This window comes from Podarcis pityusensis (genome assembly GCF_964106645.2).
Source record: "Podarcis pityusensis genome assembly, chromosome: 3".
Classification (NCBI taxonomy): domain Eukaryota; kingdom Metazoa; phylum Chordata; class Lepidosauria; order Squamata; family Lacertidae; genus Podarcis; species Podarcis pityusensis.
This window is the reverse complement of record NC_138026.1, coordinates 43231919-43258513: the sequence shown is the minus strand read 5'-3', so window position 1 is coordinate 43258513 and position 26595 is coordinate 43231919. Positions and strand designations below refer to the sequence as shown.

Sequence of the window (26595 nt, the reverse complement as noted above, 5' to 3'; positions counted from 1 at the left end):
GAAATTCAGAGAGGATATTAGTTGTTATGGCTATGCTGGTCCTCCAGATTAAGATGCAAGATGCCTCTGAATATCAGCTGCTGGGGAACAGTAGTAGGAAAGAGCAATTTGCCTTCCTGTTCTCTCATGGCATCCAGTTGTGCACTGGTGAAAGTGGAATGATAGGTTAGATCAGGCATCCCCAAACTCGGTCCTCCAGATGTTTTGGGACTGCAGTTCCCATCATTCCTGACCACTGGTCCTGTTGGCTAGGAATGATGGGAGTTGTAGTCCCAAAACATCTGGAGGGCCGAGTTTGGGGATGCCTGGGCTAGATGGACCTTTTGGACTGACCGAGCACAACTGTGATATTTAGATACTGTGCAGTGATGTCCAAGAGAAACAAAATGTTGAGAAAAGCAACGCGCGCGCACACACAATGTGGGGAAGGTAGAAGAAGCAGAAGCCAACGAAGAGATGCAGTGATAGGGAAAGCTGAGTTGAATTTCCATCAGCTAGGTTAAAGCCACAGAGCTTTTCTCTGTAAGGAATAATAGTTTCAAGATATAAAAAAGTGGATTGGGCTTTAAAGGAGGCAGAGAGGGATTTAACTTTATGCAGGTAATTCCTACCCTAGTTAGAGGTCGTTTTTCAGCATTAGAGTCAAACAGAATGTCAGAAGCTTCCTTATGCCAAGTCTGACCTCTCTACATTATGCAAGGTCAGACCTCAGATTTCTGTCCCTAGCCCAGTATTATCTTTGCTCATTGGCAGTGACATTCCAGGTTCTCTAGCAGGGGACTTTCACATCGCCTGCTATTTGATCCTTTTATCTAGAGGTGCATGGGTTTTAATCTGGTACCTTCTGCATGCAAAGCACTGGGTTATAGTCGCTTCCCTGGTATTTCCCAATTACGAATGCTAAGGGCCACTTCATACATTATGCCAAGAAAGCAGGACTGTAACACACATATGTTTTCCAAATACATATATAAGTACATTTGTAAGGTTGCTGTAATTGTCTATAGCTTGCTGTTGCGTGCGTGCTCGGTGTAAACTTCACTTTCCCTCTGGATTTAATGTGTGAAACGGTCCTGCCTCTTTTAGAGACAAAGGAGGCCTTCTATAACATCAAATGCCTCAGCAACTATCAACTGAAGCTCTTCATATGCTTTATTTCTTCCCCTGATTTGGCAGATTCCAGACTGGCCTGCATTCCAGTGTTCACTCCTCTCCCATCTTTCCTTTTGGAGAGAGGTTGTTTGCACCCATCAGTTTTCAGGCTAAAGTGATAAAGCTCTGTGAACATTTATATTGCATTATGCTCAGATCACTAATAAGCATTATTATCATTCTATATCCAGAGCACTTTGCAAGTGGTTCTCTGGCCTCTGCGGATTGATTGTGTGGGGAAAAAATTACAACTGTAGTCGGATGCATGCATGCTAGTTGTTTGAACTTTTGCAGTCTATGATCTAAGTGTATTTTGACAATCATAGCACCATGAGTCTGTGTCGAGAGAGACAATTCATTCTCTTCCCTGAATTACATAGATTTAACTATTGGCCTGAAAATCCTTTGTTACAACTTCTTGGCTGGCTATTTCAGAGCATTCCAGGATTGCAATTCCATAGTTCATCTGTGATTTTCTTTTTCTTCTTTGCCAAGAAATGGAATTTCAAATGTTTCTGAAAAGGGTAATCGTGTCGGCAGATACAAAGTGAGGCTCTGTTGTGTGTATTAGTGAATTGGATATTATTGTAAATGTCCATTAAAAAAAAAAAAAAGCTTTCAGAAACCACATGAAGGCACCCTGTGATACTTTATTCACAAGGCACAATAGTTCTGCTTTCTAGCATACATCACAACATCCACCTTTTTGAGGTGGAAGAGATAAAGAGAGCATTGCAAGCCTTGAAAGCCATTCCTTTCCCTCCCTCTGGTGGTGGTTCCCGATTCCAGGTTGTTGTTTCTTAAATGAATATATAAATGCACTATTTGAATACAGATTATGTAGACATAAAACTACAGGGTTAAATCCCCTCCCTGATATTCTGTGTGAAATATAAATTGAAAGCCAAACAGTATGTTAATAAGGCTTGGTTTACGGGACTGTATTAGCCTTGGTTGCCCTAGGAGAAAGATGGATGGAAGTGTGATCTTGCTGCTTTTGCTCAATCTCTCAGCAGCTTTTGATACCATCAACCATGGTATCTTACTGAACCGGCTTGGTAGGATAGAATGGGAGGCAGTGTGTTGCAGTGGCTCCACTCCTACCTACAGAGTTGTTTAGAGGGTGGCTTTGGGTGATTACACCTTGCCCCCCTGGCAGCTATGATGTGGAGTGCTCAAGGTACTGCCTTATCTCCAAAGCTATTTAACATCTATATGAAACCATTGGGAGCGGTCATTAACATCAATAAGTGGATGACACTCAGCTCTTTTCCTCTGTTACATTTGTCAGGTGTGGCTGTGCAAAACCTAGACCTAGACATAATGGTGGGCTGGCTAAGAGCAAATAAGCTGGATGCTGATGAGTCAGAAGCCTTGTGTGTAAGCGAATTCCCAAGTCTGGGGATCAGGCAATTTGCCTGCTCTAGGCAATGTTGCACTCACCCAGAAGGAACAGGTATGTAGCCTAGGGGTACTCCTTGAGCCAGCAATGCCTGGAGATCTTCTGGTGAGATCCTCCTGCTTATACCTTGGTTGCTTCTAGTACAGAGCCTAGGGGGAAAGCCTAATCTGTAGTTGCACCCACCCCTAAGCCACTTCCCCTATAAAAGAAGGTGCTTACTAAAAACTTACCATTTTCTGTGGAAGAAAAATCACATAGGGAGGATCAAAGAACTAGCGGCAGAGGGGGTGCTTAATTTTTTACCTACAAATTTATCCCATCCTGGGTGTACAATTGTGCTGGGTGTACAATTTCAAATAGACATTAAGTGCACAAGGATAGGGTTAAGCACTACTCTCTGTCTACCCCCCATGCTGATTTTCTTGCACACAAAAAGAGAATATGGTTGCATTGTACCATTTCCACAAGATGTGAATTTACCCAGTAGTGCATAGATTTTAAAATAGCTACTTCCAAAGCACCAGGATGAACTAACTTTGCTAAATTACTATAAATTTATTACTTTTACTGTGCATTACAACACAGTGTTGTTATTAATTCTAGTTCATACTCTTGCCAGTTAGTGGCCACAAGTCCCATGGTCAAGGAAGTAGATGTATACCCTCCCTTCCACCATGCACTTCCCATAACATGTAATGTGTAGTACTAGGCCAGGCTCCCTCAACCTCGGCCCTCCAGATGTTTTTGGCCTACAACTCCTATGATCCCTAGCTAGCAGGACTAGTGGTCAGGGATGATGGGAACTGTAGTCTCAAAACATCTAGAGGGCCGAGGTTGAGGAAGCCTGTACTAGGCCATACAATGGGGCTCAATATATTTGGGGGGGGGGGAAATCCTGCAAATAGAGCTTCCGTGCAGAGCACATGTCACACCACCTGCATGGGAATTGGTAAGCATGTGTGGTAAGCAAGTGGATTTCATCTGAAAATTGGGCCATATTCAAATGTTTTGTTAAGGCAGTGGCAGATGATGATGATTTTATTTCTACCTCACCCATCTGGCTGGGTTTTCCCAGCCAGATAATGTCCCTGGAATTGGGAGGCAGTCACTTTTTGTGTGATACATGTGAAAAGTTTATGCTGAAATGCCCCTCTTAACTAGGGGTCTGCCCCATTGAGCATAGGAAGCTGACTTCTGAATAAGCCCGTAAAGGATTGTGATATTAAGCATTCTAAGAACAACATGGAATCCCCGCCACCAAGCAGATGTAGCTTTCAGGGGTGTTCACGCCTAATGGCAAAGCACTTTCCCCTAAAAGAATGCATTTTTCTATGTTATGTTTACTGATACGGTGGTACCTCTAGTTATGAACTTAATTCGTTCCGGAGGTCCGTTCTTAACCTGAAACTGTTCTTAACTAGAGGCGTGCTTTCGCTAATGGTGCCTCTTGTTGCCATTGCACCGCCGGCACACGATTTCTGTTCTCATCCTGGGGCAAAGTTCTCAACTCGAGGTAACTCTTCCAAGTTAGCAGAGTTTGTAACCTGAAGCGTTTGTAACCTGAGGCGTTTGTAACTTGAGGTACCACTGTATATGCAATTTTATGGACCCTTAAAACCCAATACAGTCATTCCTCATGTTATGTCTGCTTCAGGTTGCGTGTTTTCATCTTGTGTCCCATGGCAACCCAGAAGTACCGGAATGGGTTACTTCCGGGTTTTGCTGCATGCGCAGAAGCGTGAAATCATGCCGCGTGCATGTGCAGACACGGCTCTTTGAGTTGCGGGCTTTTCACGTTATAGACTGGCCTCTGGAATGGATCCCGTCCGTAACACAAGGTACCACTGTATATGCATTTTGGTAAACATTGCTTGCCTGGAGAACGGCATTGCAAAATTCAGAGAAGTGGAAATTTCAAAGGATGGGTAGGTTCCAGTTCTTGTACTGTTTGGGAAAGTGCAGAATTCGTAGGTTGTGAACCGAATCTAATTTCTCCACCATCACATAAGCCTTCCCCATTCCAGAGTATTTTCTTTTTCAATTACACACTTTATTGTGGATATCTGTATTTTGTTCATTGCGCTCGGCTTCTACATTTTTAATATAATTTTTTATATTAAAGAAAAACATAGCAATGCAGCTGCTGAAGTAAGTTGTAGAAAGCAAACACATTTTCTTCTCCCTTCTCCTTTGTATATCATGTCAGAATCTGATTTGACCAGCAGGTCCCTAGTCTTCATTTTTTTGCTTTTAATGGTGGAGACTGTGGAGTCAAAGCCAGTATCTCATTGTTATGCATGAATAGGAAGTATTCCTGTACTTATTTGCATTCATTAGCTGTAGGTAGTTCCTCTGTAGGGGTCCCTAGTCTTGTTTTTACAGTGCTTTTGGCGGTGTTTCTGAGGCACGTGAATTTTTATGATCTGTTGCATGTTCGTGCAATTTCCTGCCCTGTAATGGTATCGGTTTTCCGGGCGCAGAGGAATAGAAACGAAAACCCAGGAGCCCGCATTAGCATAAAATGTCCCAGTTCTGTCAGTTTGATTAATTTGTCTCTTTGTCTCCACTCTATATGATAAGTGCTATTAATGGCTGCAACACTTCATATGTCAAAGTCTTTCTTCCTAATGACTTGAAAATGTGGTTTATTTCCCCCCTTTTGTATTATTTTCCTCATTTAGCATTCCACTCAAGTGTAGATTTATGCTGCGCTCTTTCATTATCTTACTGGTTGCAGCACTCGAGTGATTACATATGGTGTTGGGGTATGCGTAAAGATGTGATCCCAGGGGTAGCAGCTGCTGATGCAAGCTGAAAATAGATCCTGCGTATGCTCAGCACTTTTCCCAGAGGTCTTTTATTTATTAGTAACAGTCTTCGTGCAGGGCAGCTTGGATCCTCATTTAGCAGGATGACTCTTTGCCTTTCAGAGAAAGGCAGTGACTTTGCTCTATTTACCGACTGCTGTGTAATTTTATTTGTTTATTTATTTATTTGCTGCTCCTTGCTTTGTATATCCGTGCGGTGATATCACCTAAGCGCAAATTGTAATACAACCCTGATTTATAATGAAGTCAAGATATGACAGGCTCCATTTGAAGTAATGGAACCAGGCAGATCTAAGGTTTAAATTAAATAATCCTATTTGTAAGACAGCGCTTGTACACGGCGCACTGATTTAAAATGAACTCTAGGCTTTCTCCAGTGATTTCTTATACCCGGTATTGTTTCTCTATTCTGTTTTTCCATAGGGGATTTTTTTTCTGTTATAAATTCATTCAAGAAGATTTCATCTGCCTTTTGTACTATTGAAAGAACTAGTCCGATCCTCATGTTTCATCATTTCCTGCATGTAAAAAAAATATGCCTTGTCTCAAGCATAACTCCTATACAGCCTTTCTGAAATGTGTCATACATTTTTTAATCTTTTTTTTAGACCGACTCTCTTCAAACAAGTGCCTACACATTTTCTTTCATAGGACAAAATAAGCAGCGCTTTGTGTTGAGGTGGGGATTTAAACCAGGAAAGCCTTGCCAGGAATAAAGGGTTAAATATCTCCTCCCCAGCACCGCACCTCTGGCCCAATTTCTCCCCCACATCTGCCAGCCCCATGATTGTTTTAAGCATAAAAAAAGCAAACCTCAGGACCTCCCACCATCTCATCAAGCTGCAGCCTTCATTTGAAAGATTTGTATTTTCATATGCATACCATAGTATTTATATGTAGGAAACTTTCTATTTTGGAAGCTTTCAGAAGCATGTGAAAATGTAGCATTCTTGGCTGGGAGAAGAAGAAAAACGGAATTCAGTTATATAGGCCAAAACTGGACTAGGATGAACATGCTTCTTTCCACCCATCCCTGAGATTTCTAGACAGCAGAATCAAAGTTTCCAGGATGTTTACAGCTTTATTAAAATAAAAAGTCAGCAGGGAAATAGTGGCAATGTCATCTGTTTCCGCTTCCCCTTCTTTTTTAATACATAAAGCATTTATGAATAAATGTAAATAATAATTAGTAATACAGAGAGAGAGAGACTTCCTTTCAGATGGAAATCGAGATGAAACCAGCTTCCAGGCTCTATTAAGTTCATTGTGCAACTATGAACCTTACAAGAAGCTGTCTTTCATCTGATAGTACTGCACAGGTGTGACCAGTTCTACCAATCAGCATTGCCCCTGGAAGTGCTCCCATTGAAAAAAAGATTGCTTTATAGGATCACCCCCCACCCCCTCACTGTTTATTCTCATCAACACTGATTAGTTATCACCTCCTGCTGGGAAGCTATTCTCCCCTGAAACGGTTAGCCCATAACTTGGAGAGGCAGATATTCTGGAAGATAGCAAGTATTAATTCAAATATCTAGGAAGGTAGCACACACATACGGCAGGAGAAAAACCACGGGGGAAACTTTTTTTTTTTAATAATTGAGTTCCACTTCCTTTGTAATATCACCTTTTAATATAATAGGAATGGGGTAGGTTATAACAGTGAAACCAGAGGCAGAAAGGGAGGGGGTTGAGGGAAATAGTTCCCATTCTACAAAATCCTGCTTCCTTTGTCCACATGTCTCCCATAAACATTTAAACTTCCCCAGTCAAGGGGAAGGGCTATTTCTCAGTGGTAGCGCAGTTGAATCCCTGGGTATCTCCAGGTGGATTTCCTTTCTAAAACCCTTGAGAGCTGCTGCCAGTCAGTGTAAACAGTGCTGAGCTAGTTGGACCAATGGCTTGACTTGGTCCTTTATTTCTAGAATTGCATTACATTTAATATATTTATATATATATATATATATGCAATCAAGTACAAATAAAGAAATAACAAAACAATTGGATGAAAATTAAACATACGAAAACAAAATGTGGGGCATTTCATTCACAATCCCTGAAAAAAACCCATTACTGTTTTTGTTAAGGGGTAGTAACATGTGATAAAATCACCAGCATATAGTGCCACCTATGCCAGTTATTTTATCACTTTTCTTTTGTATTATCACATCTGTGATTCTTTCCCTTGATGCCTTGTTCATCAAATGTTATACCAAACTCCAGCCTTTGGTTATGGCATGTGTTCCCAGGATTAATAGTGTATTATATGTCTTACTAATAACAGTAAAGGAAAGTAATTTGGGAGGAAGTTGGGGGAACACACGTGTACATTCTGATTCAAAACTCATACTGATGAGTTACTAGTATTACTGTGGTTTGTAGTATAATCTGTCATCAGAAGGATTAATGATTAGTATTATTATTAGTATTCATGTTGGTAGTATTAATATTATCTTCCCCCACCCAAAGGGTAATGGGACATACCTAAATTATATGGCTAGATAATGCCTTGCAGAGCATTCCATCTCCAATAACAATATATTTGCCATGTGTTTCAGCTTTCTAACCTTAGTGAGAGCCCTCTGAAGGAAATAAAAGGGAGTGGGGCATCTGAACTAAAATATACTATCTACAGTAAACACTTCAAGAGCCTCTACTGGTGACATTCTCTACCGCTTTTCATGAGCGGGGAGGAGGGGGGAATTGGAAACCATGGCGTTGGAGTTGACCCGAAGTGTGCCTTTGAAACAATGAGCTCTTCACTGAAAGAGAACACTTCAGAACAAGCCACATTTGACCTACTTATGCTGCCAAAGAGGGATGCTGTTAGAAAGCAAAGGGAAAACTGAAAGGCAAATGGAATGCGGAAGAATTTATGGTTTCCACTGCAGGAAATGCAGCACTTTAGCAAGGAGCCTTTGTAAGAGGGATGGTTCGTGCTCTGTCTGTCAGGGCAAGAGTGTGCTGTGGTGCCCTTCTGTTTTATTCTTCAGGTTGCATCCTCGCCATCCTGACCTTGTGCAGGCAAGCTTCAAAGAAGGGTGATTTGCCGCCCCCACCCCCCCAGTGATTTGCTGTTTAAGAGTTAGACATGAACGTGCAATGCTGTGAAAGTGATTTCTTGAGTTGAATGCAACAAAAGGAAGTTGAGGGGAGTCATGAACAAACAATAGAGCAGATGGCAGAAGAACCATGAAGTAGATAAATGTGAAGTTGGATTTGCATTCATTTTGTAATATTTTATAGTATACTGGGCAGAAAAGAGATTTGCTCCTTCATAGCTTTTTGTTGTTTTCTCCTTTGCCGCTTGCTGCAATGTCTTTGGGTCTTCTAGAATCTGTCTGGTTCCAATTCATTTAAATTTTTCTCAAGCAATCTGTACATATGGACCTCAACCTATGTCCTTCATATGAGCAAAATGCTAACTCCCCCCCCACACACACACCAAGTTTCTGTTCCTCAAAGTAACCAGGCTTGCACCTATTAACTCATATTGGCCCATTTTAATCTAAGCCTCCATTATCTGTTTTCTCATTTTAGAAAAGGTATATCTTCTATTCTTTCTTTAAAAAAACATAAACATTTGCCATATCAGTAGTGGTTAAATAGATAGCTTAATTTAATTTCCTTTTTTCCACTTGAATCCATAGGCACAACCACATCCAAACTATATTCCAGTGCAATTCATCTATAAAGAAACAAATGGCTGAATTTGAGTTTAATAGACTTGCTGATTCGGAAACCAAATTTGGTGATCGGAGAAACCCTACGTTTTTCTGCTGCTGTCAGTATTCGAAAAAAGTCCACCAGCTCAAGCCTTCAATGGGCTTTGTGCAAATAAAGAATGTCAAGAGTGTCACATAATTAATGCTACAGAGAGCTGATTAAAATTATCCTTAATTAAATTAACTAAGTTTTGTGGTGCTTAGAAGAGTGATCTTAAGCACTTAAAAAAGAAGACATGACTCCACTCTTGAGGTTTGTGTGGATTTGCATGGATTTGCAGATTTTGTATGCTACTATAGTTGTAACAACATAGAATGGTTGTTTTGTAAGGTGTTGATCATTCGTTCTTGTTTCCTTCTCTGCTGTCTATGGTAGAAAGAAACGGGCGCATGTGGGGGGGGGGGGAGAATAACACTTTACTTTGACATCAGTAGCAAGATGACAAATTATGCTCATAAAAACAAAAACCAATTTTTCTTGAAGCTGTCTAGGAGAAAGAGAGGCTACCTATCACTTCAGAAGCAGGAGCCAGCAATCTGCCAAAGATGTAGAAGCATGTGGGGGTGTAATAGCCAGCAAGGCTTCAGTTGTCATCGAAGGAGAAAGAAAGAGCTCCCAGTGAGGCAAATGTTTTTTGTACGCTGTGCTAAATTTTGGTTAGTGCTGAATTGCTGAATGTGAATTCTCCTTCCCTCTCCCAACATTTTTTTCCTCTTCAAGTTTGTAGGTGTATCACCCCCCCCCCACTGGACTTGTATTCATTTTCTGCTGAGAATAGCTTCCCAATTTTATCACCTTCTTGCCATGTCAAGATCGGTTTCATAGTCCTCTTCCTTGTATTTTGAAGTAAAGGAGATGCATGCAACAAGGAAAGGAATTATAAAGCCACTAAATTTGCCAAATGAGGACCTCGTCTTAGTTAAGAGGCACTAAACCATGATATTAATTTTCTAATTACTAAATATAAGATGATTCAGCATGCAGAAGGCTATGTTTTTCATCATACGGAAGTAAATGAATGAACCATCCGAATATCATTTTGCTGTTCATTATTTTATTCAGACAGCGTTAATTGCAGTTATTTTCTTTGAGTGTCTCTAAAAGTTTATTTATGCTGTTAATACGCTTGAGCAGCTGTAGTGGTACTGACTGCCAGAACTGTAGCTTTTTTTTTCTTTCTTTTTTTGATACACTCTAGTGTAGCAATAAAGCAGTTGGAATATAAATTCAAAGTGAGCATGATCCTGTCTTAACAGATGGAACCTGAGCTTGCTCACACATGCACTCCATATTCTTTTCCTCTCACATATGCATACACACTTCCTCTGGCAAAATGGTTTTATCATTCTCAGTTGAAACCCCGCAAACAATAGCATAGAAAGAAAGACTTCTGTCCGATGGCATTAATCTAAAACTATAATGATGTGGGGAAGTGAGAGCCTGGCGTGCTCTGGTCCATGGGGTCACGAAGAGTCGGACACGACTAAACAACAACATAATGGTCTGGATTGTATTGCAGTTGATATTATCTCTTAGGTGTTACAAAAGCGGAGAACTGTAATGGATGAAATAGCTGTCTAGTGCTGGTCAAAGGGAAGACCTGCCACCTTCTGGTCCTTTCTGTTCAATAACTCAGTCTAGACCTTTTTGTTCCTACTGCCCACTAATGCATCTTTCTTAATGGTGAAATTTCCTTACTGCCCACCAGTGCTTGATGGAAGGAGGATTCAGTTTGTGCTGTAGAACCCCCTACCGCCCACCTAGAATCCTGAAACGCCCACTAGTGGGCAGTAGGGACCAGGTTGACAACCCCTGGTCTAGACAATTGGAAACATAGATGACAGCAAGGAGAGGGTGTGTGCATAGTGCCTATAGACAACACAAAGTAGTGAATGCTACAAGGGAAGGCCAAAATTAATTGGTTCCTGACTCTTGGAGATGGAGATCCTTTCTCAGCTCCCCCAAATTAATTCACAAGATAGGATTTCCCAGGGTCTGATTTTACGCCATGTCAGTTAGTGACTTGAACCCTCTGCTTTTCCTTACTGAGTGGAAGCAGCTTCTGTTCATGAAAAGCCCCCTTTACTCATGATAAGTCCCTTCCATCAGTAGAAATGATGCAAATACAGTGAAAACTTCAGATCTTGGGCCACTGGTCTTAAGCACATTTAACTAGGCAGGGGGCAGTAGGTGGGCCATGTAGGTGTCATGCAGGGTCTGACCTGACCTGGATGTCTCTTCCAACACCAAACATCCAGGCAGCCTAGAGCGTCAGAAGACACTTGAGAGCTTGCGAAGTCTCCCGTCTCCAACCCTGATGAGGGAGACCTTGGGCTTCTTGAGGAGTTCTCAGCAGTCTTGTATCCAGAGCTCCAATTCATCTCTGGCAAAATAACCTCCTTTCCAAGTCAGAGGGGGAGGCAGGTGGAATCTCCTCTCAGCCTCAGATGGTGGATGCCAGAAATTTCAGGCTCAGGTGGCTACCTTGCAAAGGAGTGTGCACCGGAGAATGCAGAGCTACCTAGGAATAAGAGGCTCAGGCAGTGTGGGTTCCATGTAAAAGTACTCTTGCGGTTCACTTGGTATGAAAAGTTGGACCATCCTGACCTAGACCCTGCTTTTTCTATTCCCTTGTTCCTGACTGTTTCCATTATGCCTACTATTGCCCTGGTTTTGTGTTTGTGGGATTGGTGTTGGGGGAGAGAGCCTCTGCCTCAAGAATTGAGTTCTAATCCAGTTGAAGCTAAACAGTATGCAAAAAATACACAGTTAAGAACATGAATGTTGGTGCCTGGGCAGCAGCACCTATTCCACAAAAAATGCAGAGTAAGCCTAAACACCCCGTTGTTTTCTCTCCAAACATGACTGAAAGCAAGTACACTCTTAAGTTTGAGTGTGCCCTTTGTGTCTTTCTCCATCAAGTGGATGTAGAGTGCTTTTGAGCTAATAGTACCTTTTAAAAATGTTCTTTATACTCCTACTGAGGAGAGAGAAATGACTATAGAAGAGGCGTTGTTCATTATGTAAGTAGACTGCTGTTCTAAAGCTTCTCTCAAAATGTTGAAGGCATGGCTATAGTGTTATATACTAGTATGCAGCACAATCCAAACATCGTTAGTTTGATCTGTTATTTGGGGGTGTAGCTCCTTGTTTAAGTTGAGGGCACCACTAAAGAATGACCCCTTTTTCAGCAGAGCTATGCTGACACTGTGCATGCAAAGAATGAATTAAAATGCAAGCTGCGCCAGTCTTGAGAATCACTAAGAGTATAGGAACAAAGTACAATAAGTGCCAAATTCGGGGGTGGGGGATAGAATGGGGGAAAATAAGGGATTGGTGTTTCAGATTCTCCCAAAAGACTAGAAATTGAAAGCTATAGATAATCACTTTATGGTTGTTTTGGATGGTATATAAAGGCCTGCGGGAAGACAGGATATTTATACATGGCTGCAGCCTACCAGTTAATGATTTTAATTGCCTTGTTATCTAGTCAAGTGGAATCCTCTTTTGACAGTGGATATCTTCAGTAGCCCAGCTGAAGTTCCCACCATTTGGAACATTAGAATAGTCTAGTTGCGTTGCTGATTCAAGTGTTTTTCTCCTCAATATTTTTTTTCTTTGCCGCTCAGTAGTAACATTGCCTCCTTTTGAAATACTAGCCTCCTGATTGTACATAGTCTTGAGCACACACAGTCAATAATTTATCGAAAAATTCCTGGTGGCGTTTTCATGTTTGGATATTTTATAATGGTCCAGGTATAATTCTGCTTTCCGGTCCTTGCTTGATGCGCTTGCTATGATGCATACTCACTAAGTATCGTTTTTGCTAAAACGTACACAAAATCTGCATCCCCCAGCCTACTCAGCAACATTTACTAGCAGATGCTGACTGGAGGGCTCTTGCCATGAAGGCTTAATTTCACTGCAAAATACACCAGAGTGTGTTTTCCAGAATGCTGTCAAAAGTATTTGCATAAATCTCCAAGCTGAATCCTGATTTGTGTAGAAAAAGCGAAAGCAAATGGCCTCTCTGCACAATAAGTTGAAGAATCAGTGGTGGGGTTGCACAAGAAGTGTTTCTTTGTTATTTCCCTCAGAGTGGCTCTTAAGATGTGGGTCTATTTCACTGCCCAAGAATTTGAATGTGTTTTTTAAAAATATAATAAAAATGTTATATTCCCCTTGATAGCTTATCTCCAGCTTTTGAATTCAAAAAGGTATAACAATAGTTTTAACAGTAGAGATGAACATCTCTGCTCTCCATCTTCACCCTCCTCCCAAATCCTCCCAATTTTGTAAGCTTATTTTTTTATTTACTTAGACTACAATCCAGAGGTGCCCTTATTTTCAAGTTTTGGTTAAAAAAAAAAATCAAAATGTTAAGCCACTACATTTAAAGAACTAGAGCCAGATCCTCAGGAAACACTCTTCAGACTTGTCTGTCTGGATGAATTCAGGCCTCCTGACCAAAATATTTTGTCACAGTTAAGGAGTTTTAAAAGGTTGCTGGTCCCTTGGTCCATTTTATACGTATCCTATCCTTTAATCTGACTTCATAACTGCTTGGTAAGCACCTAAAATTTAATATATCTGATTATAACTATGCATATGGAAAGTGGTACCATTTGTGTTTGCTATATATGTGCCAATTTCCTGGAACAAAAGAGAAACAGGTTACATAGGAAACTGAGACATAGTGAACTAGCATACCGTATTGGCCTGAATATAAGCAGCACTCCCCCCCCCCCCCAAATTCCGACAGTGAAAAGTTAAAATGTGGCTTATATTTGTGATCTTACGCTGCCAGCAAAGTGGCGCGGCTCCTCCCTCCCCTCGGCAGCAGTCTGGATATTGTGGCTTATTTGCGGGAGCGGCTTATATTTGGGTGAATAGTACTTGTCCCAGGCTAAAAAGCAAAGCATTTTCTTCATACAATCTTCCTTATAGTAATCGGTCCTCTATTGTGGGTGTTCTTTCTTTCTGAATATCTCTACTGTATATATATATAGGGTGAGTCTTTTAAAAGAGGCTCTGTGGAACATGTGTACTCTGTATCCACGGGGCCACTTTTAAAGGACTCACCCTGTATATATATTAAAAAACATGTTTTGAAAGCTTAATACATATAACAATTTAAAAAATGAGTGAAAATCACTGCATAAAATGTGCATGTAAGCAACTCTGCATGGGGGGGGGGATGCCAGTTACTGCTCTCTGTCTCTCATTTGGTGAAAAAGCTGATCATTCGGCATAGCAGCTCTTGAATTAAAAAGTTCACAAATGAGAAATTCTGCCTTATTTTAAGAGGTAATAATAATAATAATACAGTGGACGCTCAGGTTACGAACGTGATCCGTGCAGGATGCACGTTTGCAACCCGCAGCAGCACATCTGCACACACGCAGGTTGCAATTCGGTGCTTCTGCGCATGCACAACCACCCAAACCCGGAAGTAACTTGTTCCGGTAATTCTGAGTTTTGGAGGGCCTGTAACCCAAAAAAACACAACCTGAAGCGTCTGTAACCCGAGGTATGACTGTAATAAAAAGTTGGTCTGTTTAACTTGTAATGTAATAAAATTACACTTTGAGTGCATTTAGTACTAGTTACAGACACACTATGAAATCCTCATTTCCAGTTACCGCACTCCTGCTGAAGTTCTGCAACCTTTCATATCACAAATGTCCCAGGGTTTTTTTTTTTCTGTCCTACTATTGTTGCACTATAGTGCAAGAGTGCTTCTCCAGATGACAATAACACAATTCCAATTACAGAACAACTAATAAAGCAGAACAATGTGTGGACGGCTCAGTTTAAATCCACCGCTAATGCACTGTTGCATTAGTGAGATGTAGCAGAATATACCCACAGAAAAACCCTCCTTAGTCTTGTCTCCCCCACACATTACACCAGCACCCTGGCTTTTAAAAAAGAATAAGTATGCTAATTACAGCAAATGAGATTAGAAGTCATGTTTAATCCCAGAGACTTTTGTAAGGCTGTGGAGAAAAAATAGAAACAGAGTTAACTGTCACTAAGCTTATCTTCTATTTCTAGGGACTGGTTTCTTATATAAATTGTAGCTTTAGGAAAATGCCAAGTGAGGCTATTAAGTAAATTGACTAATAGAGCTGAGGGGGGAAAGGCAAACCACCTATGATGCAAGTAGAAATTCAGGCTGGCACAGGCATAAAAATTAACTAAGCTTCAAGAATCCGCACATAAATTCCACTTGCATCTCTACCTAGGTTCAGCATCGTATTCAGCCATTCCCAACCTGGCATTGCCCTAAACTTGCTTCGAGAACCTTAAGAGTTGTCTAGAACACTGAACATGGCTGGTTAGAGGGAATGTGTGCCTGAGAACAGAAGGATAGGAAGTCATGAGCGCATGAAGATCCCACAGCCTGCTCTGGAAGCTCTACTTAGTGTTTACATCTGTGCATGGTCATAGATGGCTTCTTATGCTAGATAAAGATCATTGCATTATGGGCAAGGAACTGGACGACCACCCCAGTGTGTGAGGTGAGCACCCAAGGAGGTGAGCGGGTATAATCAAGACATAAAGGAGACATAACCAAGAGCGATGGAATGGTGGAGAGAAGGTCCTCTAAACAGTTGCCATCATAGACAAGCCTTCCCAAGTTGAATACTAGGGTCTGGGTTCAGCTAACTGTTCCCACTAGAGGAAGCCTGCTAGCACAATAGGGCTTCCCCACCCACCCCACATCCTAGTGGAAGGTGGGGAGGGACATGCATGATCTACTGACTCATCCCAAGTCTTGCTAACTCACACCAGCCAGGGTGGAGAGAAGGGCAATGTTCGCTTCATCATTACACCAGCTCCAGGCTGAATCAGGCCCCTCTCAGGAGAATGGAGGAGCTTAGGAGCATTTCCCGGAAGCACTTTATTGACTGAAAGAAACAAGTGTAGGAAAGGGGGGGCTGTATTTATTTATTTTTATTAAAAAATCTATATTGCTGTATCCCGAAAATATGTCACAGTGGTTTAAAACAATATGAAAACATAAAACCAAACAATAAAATTATAAAAAGTTACAAACAAGTAAAAAACAAAAATAAATTAATGGACATCAATGGTCATCAATGGACCATTGTGAGGGATGATGAGGATGATGATTTTATTTACGATGTGTATTCCTCCCAACTAACTGGGTTGTCCCAGCCACTCTTGGCAGTTCCCAACAAAAAAAATAGTAAAAACAAAATACTCTTAGTTGCCAGCAATAGGCCTGGCAGAATAGAAAGGGGTTTTTTTGTTTTTGTTTTTTTGTAAATAAGTTTTTATTGATTTTACAATTTTATCTTCAACAATTATTCTTCATAAGAAACACATAACAAAAAAAGATTTAGACAGAAACATAAGACATTAACACTTTTTTCATTGTATAAACATCATCTCTTTCTTTTTGGAGGTTCTCTTTAACCTCCTGACTTCCTTCCATTTCCTTTTCTGTGAGTTTAGCCATTTCAGCATAGTCCATCAATTTCAGTTGCCATTCTTCTATTGTTGGTATCATGTCTTCCTTCCACCTTTGGGCTAATAGAATCTGGGCTGCTGCTGTTGCGTACATAAACAGTTTCTTCTTTTCCTTCAGGATTTGGCTTCCTGTTATTCCTAATAAGAATGCTTTTGGTTTTTTAATAAAAGTCAATTTAAACTTTTCTTCAATTCGTTATATATCACTTCCCAATAACTTTAACCATTTTACATTCCCACCACATGTGATAAAAGATACCCTTTTTTCTTTACATTTCCAACACTTATTAGAACTTGTTCTATACATTTTGGCAAGTTTTGCTGGTATTATGTACCAATGGTACATCATTTTCATATAGTTCTTTTTCGGTGTTGTGCATGCAGTGAACTTCAAATCCCCCTTCCAAAGTTTTTCCCAGTCACTCATTTGAATATTATGTCCCAGATCTTTTGCCCACTTTATCATCACACATTTAACCTCTTCATCCCATTGAATGAATTATTATTTCCCATTGTAGCAGCAAGCTACACATTTTCTTCAACAATTTGGTATTGTCCTCTACAATTTCTTTTTGAAATCTGAATATTGTATAACTAAGTCCTGTCTTTTTATCCTCCTTAAAAATCACATTTAATTGAAAATATTGTAACCAATCTGTTATCTTTTCTCTTATTTCTTCAAATTTTCTTAATTTTAATTGATTTTCCACTTTGATTAGGAGCTCTCTATATGTTGGCCAACTTGTCCTCATATTTATCTTTTTGAGAGATATTACTTCTGTGGTGACAACCAGCATGGTGTCTTTTGTTCTATTAAATTTTTGTATCTACATACCTACAGAATAGAAAGGTTTTCAACAGGCATTTAAAAGTTGCTACAGAAGACACTCACTGATGACCACAGTTGCTAAAATGTTATGTGTTTGGTCTACTTCTGGGGAAGTTTCGTTTTCTTTCATCACCACTCCAAAGATTTTCAGATAGCCCATTTGGCAAATCATGAGACTCTTAATTTCAGGGTTGTGGGTTCAAGCCCCACGTTGGGCAAAAGTGTAGGGGGTTGTACTAGATGACTCTCGTGGTCCCTTCCACCTCTACAAGTCTATGATTTGAAAACAATGAAACTATAAATGCCAAGAATCAAATGTTGAGAACCAAAACCTCCCTTCAGCACTCTCGTGTTATTTATTGTTAATTAGATTGTTTCAAAGGGCTTGTGGCAGGTGATGAGCAGATCCCTACCTTTCATTTTGGAATCTGTTGATCCCAAGAAAAATGATTACTCAAACTGGATCTCATTTCACTGTGACGAGATTATCAGGTGTGCAAAAAGGTCTCATCTCCCAGCCACCTTTTAGCCTCTAAACCCTCACCTAACTACTGCTGTGGATGTCAGTAGCTCTGGGGGAAATTACATCACCCAGGCCTTTTAGCTTCCAGGGCAGCGCTTCAAAAGCAAAAGGAAGATGGAGACACCTCCTCTTCTTCTGGAAGCAGCCAGGCAAAGAAGTGGGAGGGAGGAAGAGAGGGTTTCCGGGGAGGGGGGAGGGAACGGGGCAGAAGGTTTTGGTGTCTTATGTGAGAGACAGCGGGAAAGGAGTTGAGTTTTTCTCTAGCTTAGTTCAAAATCTGAGTGGAGAGAGATGTCGTTGCTTGGAAGGCTTTTCTTATGTTTACTGCAAGCATTTTGAGTTAAAGAGTTACTTTCTGAGCCAAGTAGTATGAACTATGGTGGTATCTCTAATGGCAAAATATGCTATGTCCTTATTTCATTCTAACTTCCCCAGCTGTCCTGCAAGGTAGCAGAGACTCAGCAAATGACCGAGCAATCGAGTAGGGATTTGAACTTTGATCTCTCATGTAGAAATCCAACATTCTCTGTACTGCACAGCTAAGTATGCAAGTTCACACAAGGTTGCAGACTAATCTAAGCCACTAAAAAGGAAGGAGGGGTTGTTTGTCTGGATTGCAGCTGAACTGAAATGTGCATTCTTGGGCAAAACATCCTCTGCATGGCCATTTTGATGAGCATAGAGCTTACACAAACCCGCACACAAGCTCCTAGGAACTGAGGTTGTTGCAGCCAAAGTGGGTATTCAGTAAAGAAATGCAACTAAGGAGACTAGTGACATACTTTCTGACACACCCGTTTTATGTGGACATTTTTAGGGCTGAGTTGACAGGTTAACATTTGGGTCCGAGTTGAAAGCTGCTCTGTTGTACGTATGGAATATCTTAATCATTTGGCACCCCTTGGTTATTAATTTTTAAAAAACTGCTATTTTACTCTCATCATTGTTGCTGCAGAAAGATGTTGCATCCCATTGTGTATTCTCTTTGTTATGCTGTCATTGTAGCATACTTAAGTTTCTCCCAGAAATGGTGGAAGGGGTTTGCACCGTGAAGAGCCCTTACCATCATATACAGAAAACAAGTGTTTGGATGTAATGTATGCAGCTTTTAAACCTTCCTCTTTAAAATGTGCAATATTTATAAGCACTTTGCAGTCCCTGAATATCTGCTTTCTTGTCACAGCAAATTAAATACAAGCAGTTCCAAAGGCAGTGTGCTGGTGGACCCACAATAAAGGCCAAATCAATATTTAGACAGCTTCAGGCTACTGAGATTCTGCCAGCTTCCACACTTGCCAGCAAGCCTTGCTTGCATTCATCATGAAAGTTGCTGTTTATGTACTTGAAACATTAGTGCTGGTCTGAAATGCTTCTAAGAGTCCTCCCTGAGGGCATCTTTTAAATTTGCAGAGACGCCTGCTGCAGTACTTCAAAATACAGCGTTACTACCCAGTGCCTCTTGTAAATTGGTGCTGTGTTGTTACTGATACAGGATTTTTGTAGATACAAACACGCCACACTGATTCAGTCCTCTTACCTCCCTGCTTCCCCCCTCCTGAATTTTTTTGCCCTTTGTTTTTAAGAGCAAGCAGCTGTCTAGGATGCAATGTGAACAACATCACAATACTGCATGCAATATCCTCTGGAGGAAGACACATGTAGCAGATGTCTCAAATGCCATGCTTTTGGGGTGCTGAAAGTCTTGAATCAGCTTGAAAGAAAAATGTACCGTGGAATGTTCTGAGTCAGTGAAATTTCTTTTATTTTGCCTAAATGGCATTGCAAGAGGTACTGGTTAAAACATACTTGGAAGCTCTTAGGCAAGACTCTACTTGTTTTACAGTTCTCCCACCTAGTGGCTGCATTAGATAACTACAGATTGTATATGTATATGTATACGTATACGTATATGTATATATATACACACACACACACATACAAAGGTGACTATGGGGTTGGGTTGTGGTGCTCATCTTGCTTCAGGCCAAGGGAGCTGGCATTTGTCTACAGATAGCTTTCCAGGTCATGTGGCCAGCCGCTTTGGGCACAACGGAACACCGTGACGGAAGCCAGAGCCCACGGAAATGCTGTTTACCTTCCCGCTGCAGCGGTACTTATTTATTTGCTTGCACTAGTGTGCTTTCAAAGTGCTAGGTTGGCAGAAGCTGGGACAGAGCAACGGGAGCTCACTCTGTTGTGCGGATTTGAACCGGCGACCTTTTGATCGGAAAGCCCTAGGCTCAGTGGCTTAGACCACAGCGCCACCCAGGTCATATATATATATATATATATATTTCTATACATACACACACACACACACACACACACACACACTTTGACTAAAGCCAGACTTAGACAGTAAGCAAATACCTTAATTAGAAGCAAGTGAAATCACAAAGTGGACTAGTGTACACAGGCTATTAAGTGCTTGCTTTGGTTTGGACTGTTATTAGTGCAAATAGTCGTGCTGAAGACCCAAGTGACATTTTTAATATCTGAGTTTTACAAATTGTTCATAGAATACATATATTATCTGAGGCAGAGCCAGCCCTAAGCTGAGGCACAGTGAGGCAGCTGCTTCAGGCGGCAAAAGCTGAGGTGCAGGGAGCTGTGAGTGCCATGACCCCTATGATAGCCTGCTGCCCTCAACTTCAGTTGAATACACTGTCCTTTCATCAGTACTGCAGTAAGATTCTACCACCAGTTCCAATTGGCTTATGTATGTGCCTTCGGGGACGGTGCCATTTATCTTTTGCCTCATACAGCAAAACGTCCTGAGCCAGCCCTGATCTGAAGGGGCTGCTCTGGCTAGCCAGTCACTCCATAGAATCATAGAGTTGGAAGGGACCCCAACTGCAATGGGGTCCAACCGAACTGCAATGCAGGAACCTATTTCAGAAGCATCATTATTACGTATCATCACATTTTCCTCCTGCCAGGCTCACAGCAGAGATAGTTCCCAAGTTGTTTTAGGGAAGGGGGAGCACAGTTCAAAGATAGAAACCATATCATCATCATCTCCTTATACACCCCTAATTTTGACATAGTCAAATTTATTTAGGTGAAGGAACCCCATGCACCAGAGCACTTGTAGACCATAAATCTATCTGAGAGTGAATTCAATCAACTCCATGGTTAAGGCTAGAATTATTACTTCTTCACAGTGGTGCTGACATCTGGGGAAGCAGGTGCATGTTAACTTTGTATTTCACTGTGTATTGGGAGGCTATAGCTGGCTTCCCTATGTTGTTAGAGAAACCATGATGTAATATAAGTGTTTAACTAAATCCTTATCTGAACTCAACCAGAGACTCCAGCATTTGTGGGATAGTTTCCTATACAATTATTCAAGTTGTCTCCATGCTTAATGTTCTCTGTCTTCCCACTTCTATTGCATACTCAGACAAACCCCATGCCCTTCTCCAACTTTTTATTAGTACCATTTAATACTTAGGTTGTTCCAGCATAGGGAACTTTGTTTTCACTAAACTAACCATTATAATAATATATTCCATTTCTTTGAAAACCCTATAAACTGTTGAAGAAGAATAAAGGATTTTGTAATTGGCATAATTTATTCTGATCACAGAGTGAAGTCAGCCTAGATTATGGGAATGTTGTGAAATTGGTGGGATTCGTGCACTCATTGGAAACTTAGCAGCATTCTTGAGTTCGTTAAACATATAAATACCATTTGCCACATATCTCATCTCTCTTTAAGTCATTTGTTGGAAGTGATGTTTAGATCATCCTCTAATATGAAGTGTGCAAGCAGCAACAGGGCAGGCAGCATTAATGATTGGAAGTAGCATTACTGCTGACTTAAGGAAAGATTAACTATTGGACAGTGGTATTTATGGACATTAGAACTGTTGAGTTATCTAACTACACTTGAGGGGCTTGGGACAATAGCAGTGCTGATGGTAATGCTGGCAATTTCCCTGTGTTTTTGTTCTTTTGCAGGTCACTGCCAGGGGATTTGGCCCATTGTTACAGTTTGCCTACACTGCTAAGCTGTTACTCAGCAGAGAAAACATACGAGAGGTCATCCACTGTGCAGAGTTCCTGCGCATGCACAACCTGGAGGATTCTTGCTTCAGCTTCCTTCAAACGCAACTCCTGAACAATGAAGATGGCCTGTTTCTGTGCAAAAAAGACACCACCTACCAGCGGATGCATGAAGACGAGAACTCCGAGGGAGAAGAGGAGGAGACAATGGAGTCGGAGACTTCCAAGATCTCTTGTCCAAGGGAGAGAACGCACCCAGAGCCCTTTAACTTTGAATCGGCCAGTTCGGGAGCGGACAAGGAAGAAGGGATGCTACCCGACTCTGATATCTTGAACGATGGCAAGGACAGTTTGGACAAAGAAGCAGTGACGCGGTTACCCAGATATAAGAAATACCAGATGGCTTGTACCAAGAATGTCTACAACGCATCACACATTAGTACCTCAGGTTTCGCAAGCACATTCAGTGAAGAAAGTTCTGGCGATAGCCTCAAGCCAGAGCTTCCTGTAGGGCAAATTAAAAGTGAGCCTAGGAGTGAGGAGAATGATGAAGAAAACATCACGCTTTGCCTCTCTGGAGATGAGCCTGACATCAGGGATAAAGAGGGGGATGTTGAAATGGACCGGAAGCAGCCAAGTCCCACCGGAGCTGACAGGTCTAAAAGTGTTTCCTCCCCTTCCTGCCTAAGGTCTTTCTTCAACCGAACAAAAAATGTAGACTTAGTTGGCTTCCCCAGTACTTCCCAACAGCACTTTGCCAGGAGTCCAGCATGCCCTTTCGATAAGGGGACAACTCAGGGTGACCACAAAACTGATTATGTCCCTTTCGCAGGGAATTATGGACTCTCCCAAGCTGTTCAGAAGGATGCTTCCAATTTTACCGTGGGATCGCCTCTCAGGGGCCCTGGCTTTGTTGAAGGTCTCTGTAAGCAGGAAGGTGAGGTGGACAGGAGGAGTGTTATATTCTCTTCAAATGTTTGTGACCAAGTAAACACTTCGGTGCATTCATATTCTGGCATGAGCAGCTTGGACAAAGATCTCACCGAGACTGTGCCAAAGGGTCTCTGGGCAGGAAGTAGCCAGTCCCTTCCCAGTTGCCAGACCTATTCTCACATTGGACAGGCAGCTGATCTCTTACCAGGACGGATGCGGCCGAACACCAGCTGCCCAGTGCCAATTAAAGTTTGCCCTCGCTCTCCTCCACTAGAAACCAGAACGAGGACCTCCAGCTCATGTTCCTCCTACTCGTACGCGGAGGATGGCAGCGGGGGTTCGCCATGTAGCCTCCCTCTCTGCGAGTTTTCATCTTCCCCCTGTTCCCAAGGAACTCGGTTCCTGACCGCTGAGCATCAGGAGCCAAGCGTGATGGGAGATGGAATGTACAACCAAGTCAGACCCCAGATAAAATGTGAGCCATCCTATGGAACAAACTCTAGCGATGAGTCTGGATCGTTCTCTGAAGCAGACAGTGAATCATGTCCTGTGCAAGACAGAGGACATGAGGTAGGGCTTGTGATAAGTACACCTGTTAACACGTCTTGTTACCAGTTCAATAAGCCTGTTGTTCTCTTAAATGGCATTCCTTGTAAACAGAGGCAGGGAATAGCCTGTTTTACCTCACTTTTTGTTGACATTGCAGTCAGACTAATGGGGGGAAATGCATGAAATAGGTGGGGGGGGGCAGTAAAGACCCATCATATGAAAAGGTTCATTGCAGCCCTAAAGCATTTTCTTTTTGCTAACTATAGTTCACTCAAACTACAGTTTGTGATCTGCTTCTAACCATAGTTGCAGAGTGCTGCTTGGTGTTAATTATAGTCAGCAAGAATGTTGGTACAAAATATTTTTGTATATGTTGCTTGTGTGCCAAGATGTGATGCTAATCATACTCATCTCCAAAACTGAATCGGAGAGGGCAGTGCCTATGCAAAGGGATGGATATAGTATTTGCTCATCTGTTACTGCAGGACAGGGGAAACCCCTGTAATGGTCACTTTTTTTCTTCATGGACACCTCCTGAATTCTGAATTCTTTTTTAAAAAATGGATTTGTTCCCAGAAAGATTTGTCCCAGTGTCCATTTTCAAGTATAGTGACCCTGTGTGAATTGGCAGGTTGTCCTTTCTCAATAAGTTTTCATGGATTGAAGGATATGATCATACAGACACAGGAGTTATTTTCCACCCAAATCTAGCTAAGTATTGGCATATAGTCACAATCAGCTCTCTGCTAGAAGATAATATGAAGTGGCACTTCAGGCAGCAAAATCTGGCCACTTTTAAATAGTAGCAAATTGCTAGTTACATAATTTACAATTTTATTTTAGCTTTACTGCTGCTGGGGGTGGGGGAAATCTCTGCCTCAGGCACCAAAATGTTTTTGGCAAGTGCTGCATGTTATTTAATGTAGTTGGCAAGTTCTTTTCTTTTCTTCCTATTGGTTTTATCACCCTTGGAGGGACATAAACGGAAGAATAAAGAGTTTAATGGAGAAAAAGGGAAATGCTGTTAACTTCAGATTCAGCAGTCGGACTTCTGATATGTACTAATGCTAACTTTATCAAAGATAGTAGAGATAGTGTACTCTTTGAGAAGTATCCAGTTTATAAATTTATAAAGAATAGGAAGGCATCTCTTTTCAATAGTGACTTTCTTTCTCTTCCCACCCCAGTCCTTTCTGTCACTTTAAAACAACTGGGTTGCTGTTTTGTCTTTTTGTTATATTCCCTTTGGACTGTCGCAAGTGAAATCTAAACTTACTACATCTTAAAAGCAAAAGCTTTCTAGAGAATATTAAAGAAAGAGAGAAAGCATTAGTAGGCCGTTCTTCCAAGAACTGTTTGTGCCAGGGGAATTGCATTCATCTTGTCTTTCATTTAATAGCATCTCCCTAACTGGGGTTGGTATGTTCCTTTTCAAAAGAAATATATCTCAAAGGCAGTGCTGTGAGACAATTCAGTTGGCCTACTGAGAATTCTAAAGGCCAACCATGAACTCTTAAATGACAGTCCTAAAGCATTTGTGTCAAATTGCATTACAAATAGCTACTCATGTATATGTATGGTCATAACCGAATATGAAGGACCTGATTTTCAGAATAGCTCAGCTAATATTATCAGAGATACCCAAACCTAAACCTGCATTTAACATTTAAGAGAACGATGAGTAATGTGTGAACCAACTTCTTAATCTTATCTAGCTTTTTCGCTTGTAAGCTGATGGTGCTCTCCAACCAGAGCCCTGCATCCCACCCTTCAACACATGGTTTCAGGGTGGGTTTCGGTGAAAACCAAAGTACAAAGCAGGAATAAAAATTACTGTACTCAAATGAAAATACTTCAGTTAAAAACAACAAAATCCCTTTATCTAACAAATAGCATATCACCACTGCTGTTGGAAGGCCTGGTAAGAGAAAATAGTCTTTGCTTGAGATCACAACCCATCCAGTGTCGATGACTGTCTAGTCTCAAGAGGCAAAGCTATTCCAAAGCTGGGATGCTACCACATAGAGCTAATTTGAGATTGGATCAGCGTTAGCATTTTCCTGGCCAATGGAGCAACACAAATTGGCTCCTCAGTTGTATTTTTTAAGTGTTCCTGTGTTTTGGGTGCAGCTTTGGAAATCTGTTTAAGGCATAAAAGCAGGATTTCAAAAAGCAAGATATTGAGAACACACTCACTGTAATACAGTTGTGTGCTTGTAGTTATTTCAATCACTCTGTCACAAAGCTGTTTTGTTTTTCCAGGAGGGGAAAGGCCAAGACAACACTGACATCACCCAAATTACACGGGAAGTAGCTTAATGCAGATACCGTGTGACTATAAGCCCTATTCAGTCATTCAAAGATCATGTAGGAACAAATCCCTGTTCCCACCACCTGTGCCCCAACCTTCCCATGTTGAATGGAATGGTCTGAAGTGGGCTTCTAAGTGCATTTAGCTGAAAACACTCATAAACATTTCTAAGGGTGATGGCAGTTTATAAGCACATTCTGCCAAATGCACAAGGAATCCCTCCCCAGACCTTCCAACTCAACATGGGAAGATTGAGAGTGGAGCTGGTAGTGATGAGGACATGAGGGGGCCTAGGCTGCCATTTTCCCCTTTCCTGCACCCCCTTCACCCTTCACGCCCCCATGTGTTAACTGAACACTAGAACACATCATTCATGTAATGATTATGATGTACAGGAGGCCACCCATGGCCATGCCATGGCCTGGTTCACAATAGCATTGTTGACATTACGTAACTTGGTTTAATTGAATGCACAGCCCTCAGGTGCTGGCTGCTGTTGGGGATACCTTGTGAACCTGGGTGTGTGTGGTGATCCCTGCACAATAAATGAGGAACTGAATTACACCCATCCTTTTTTCTTTTTTTCTTTTTCAAAATTATACCTGTGAAATTCATGAAATTACAGAGCACATTGTGCAGTAATGCACAGAAAAAGGAATCCCCAGATCTTGAATGGCTTTTATTTCATGCTTTTTGTATGTGTGTCATAAGGGTAACTTAACCATCCCTCATTGTTATATGTCACCTTCTATGCAGCTCACTGTGAGTAGCAATGACATTAGAAGGCAGGTACACATGTCTGGACTTGCAATATTTATGAGGTACATTCTCCCA

At 41.4% G+C, this 26595-nt stretch overlaps 1 protein-coding gene across 5 annotated transcripts in view; it reads left to right on the top strand.

Moving 5' to 3' along the window:
* BACH2 (BTB domain and CNC homolog 2) overlaps positions 1–26595 on the top strand; it is a 220717-nt gene that overhangs the window by 181794 nt on the left and 12328 nt on the right. For all 5 annotated transcript variants that reach the window (XM_080999869.1, XM_080999867.1, XM_080999870.1 and 2 more), the window contains exon 4: positions 21924–23471. In XM_080999869.1, the coding sequence (XP_080855995.1) occupies positions 21924–23471 (1548 nt within the window). The remainder of the gene's footprint in view (positions 1–21923; positions 23472–26595) is intronic.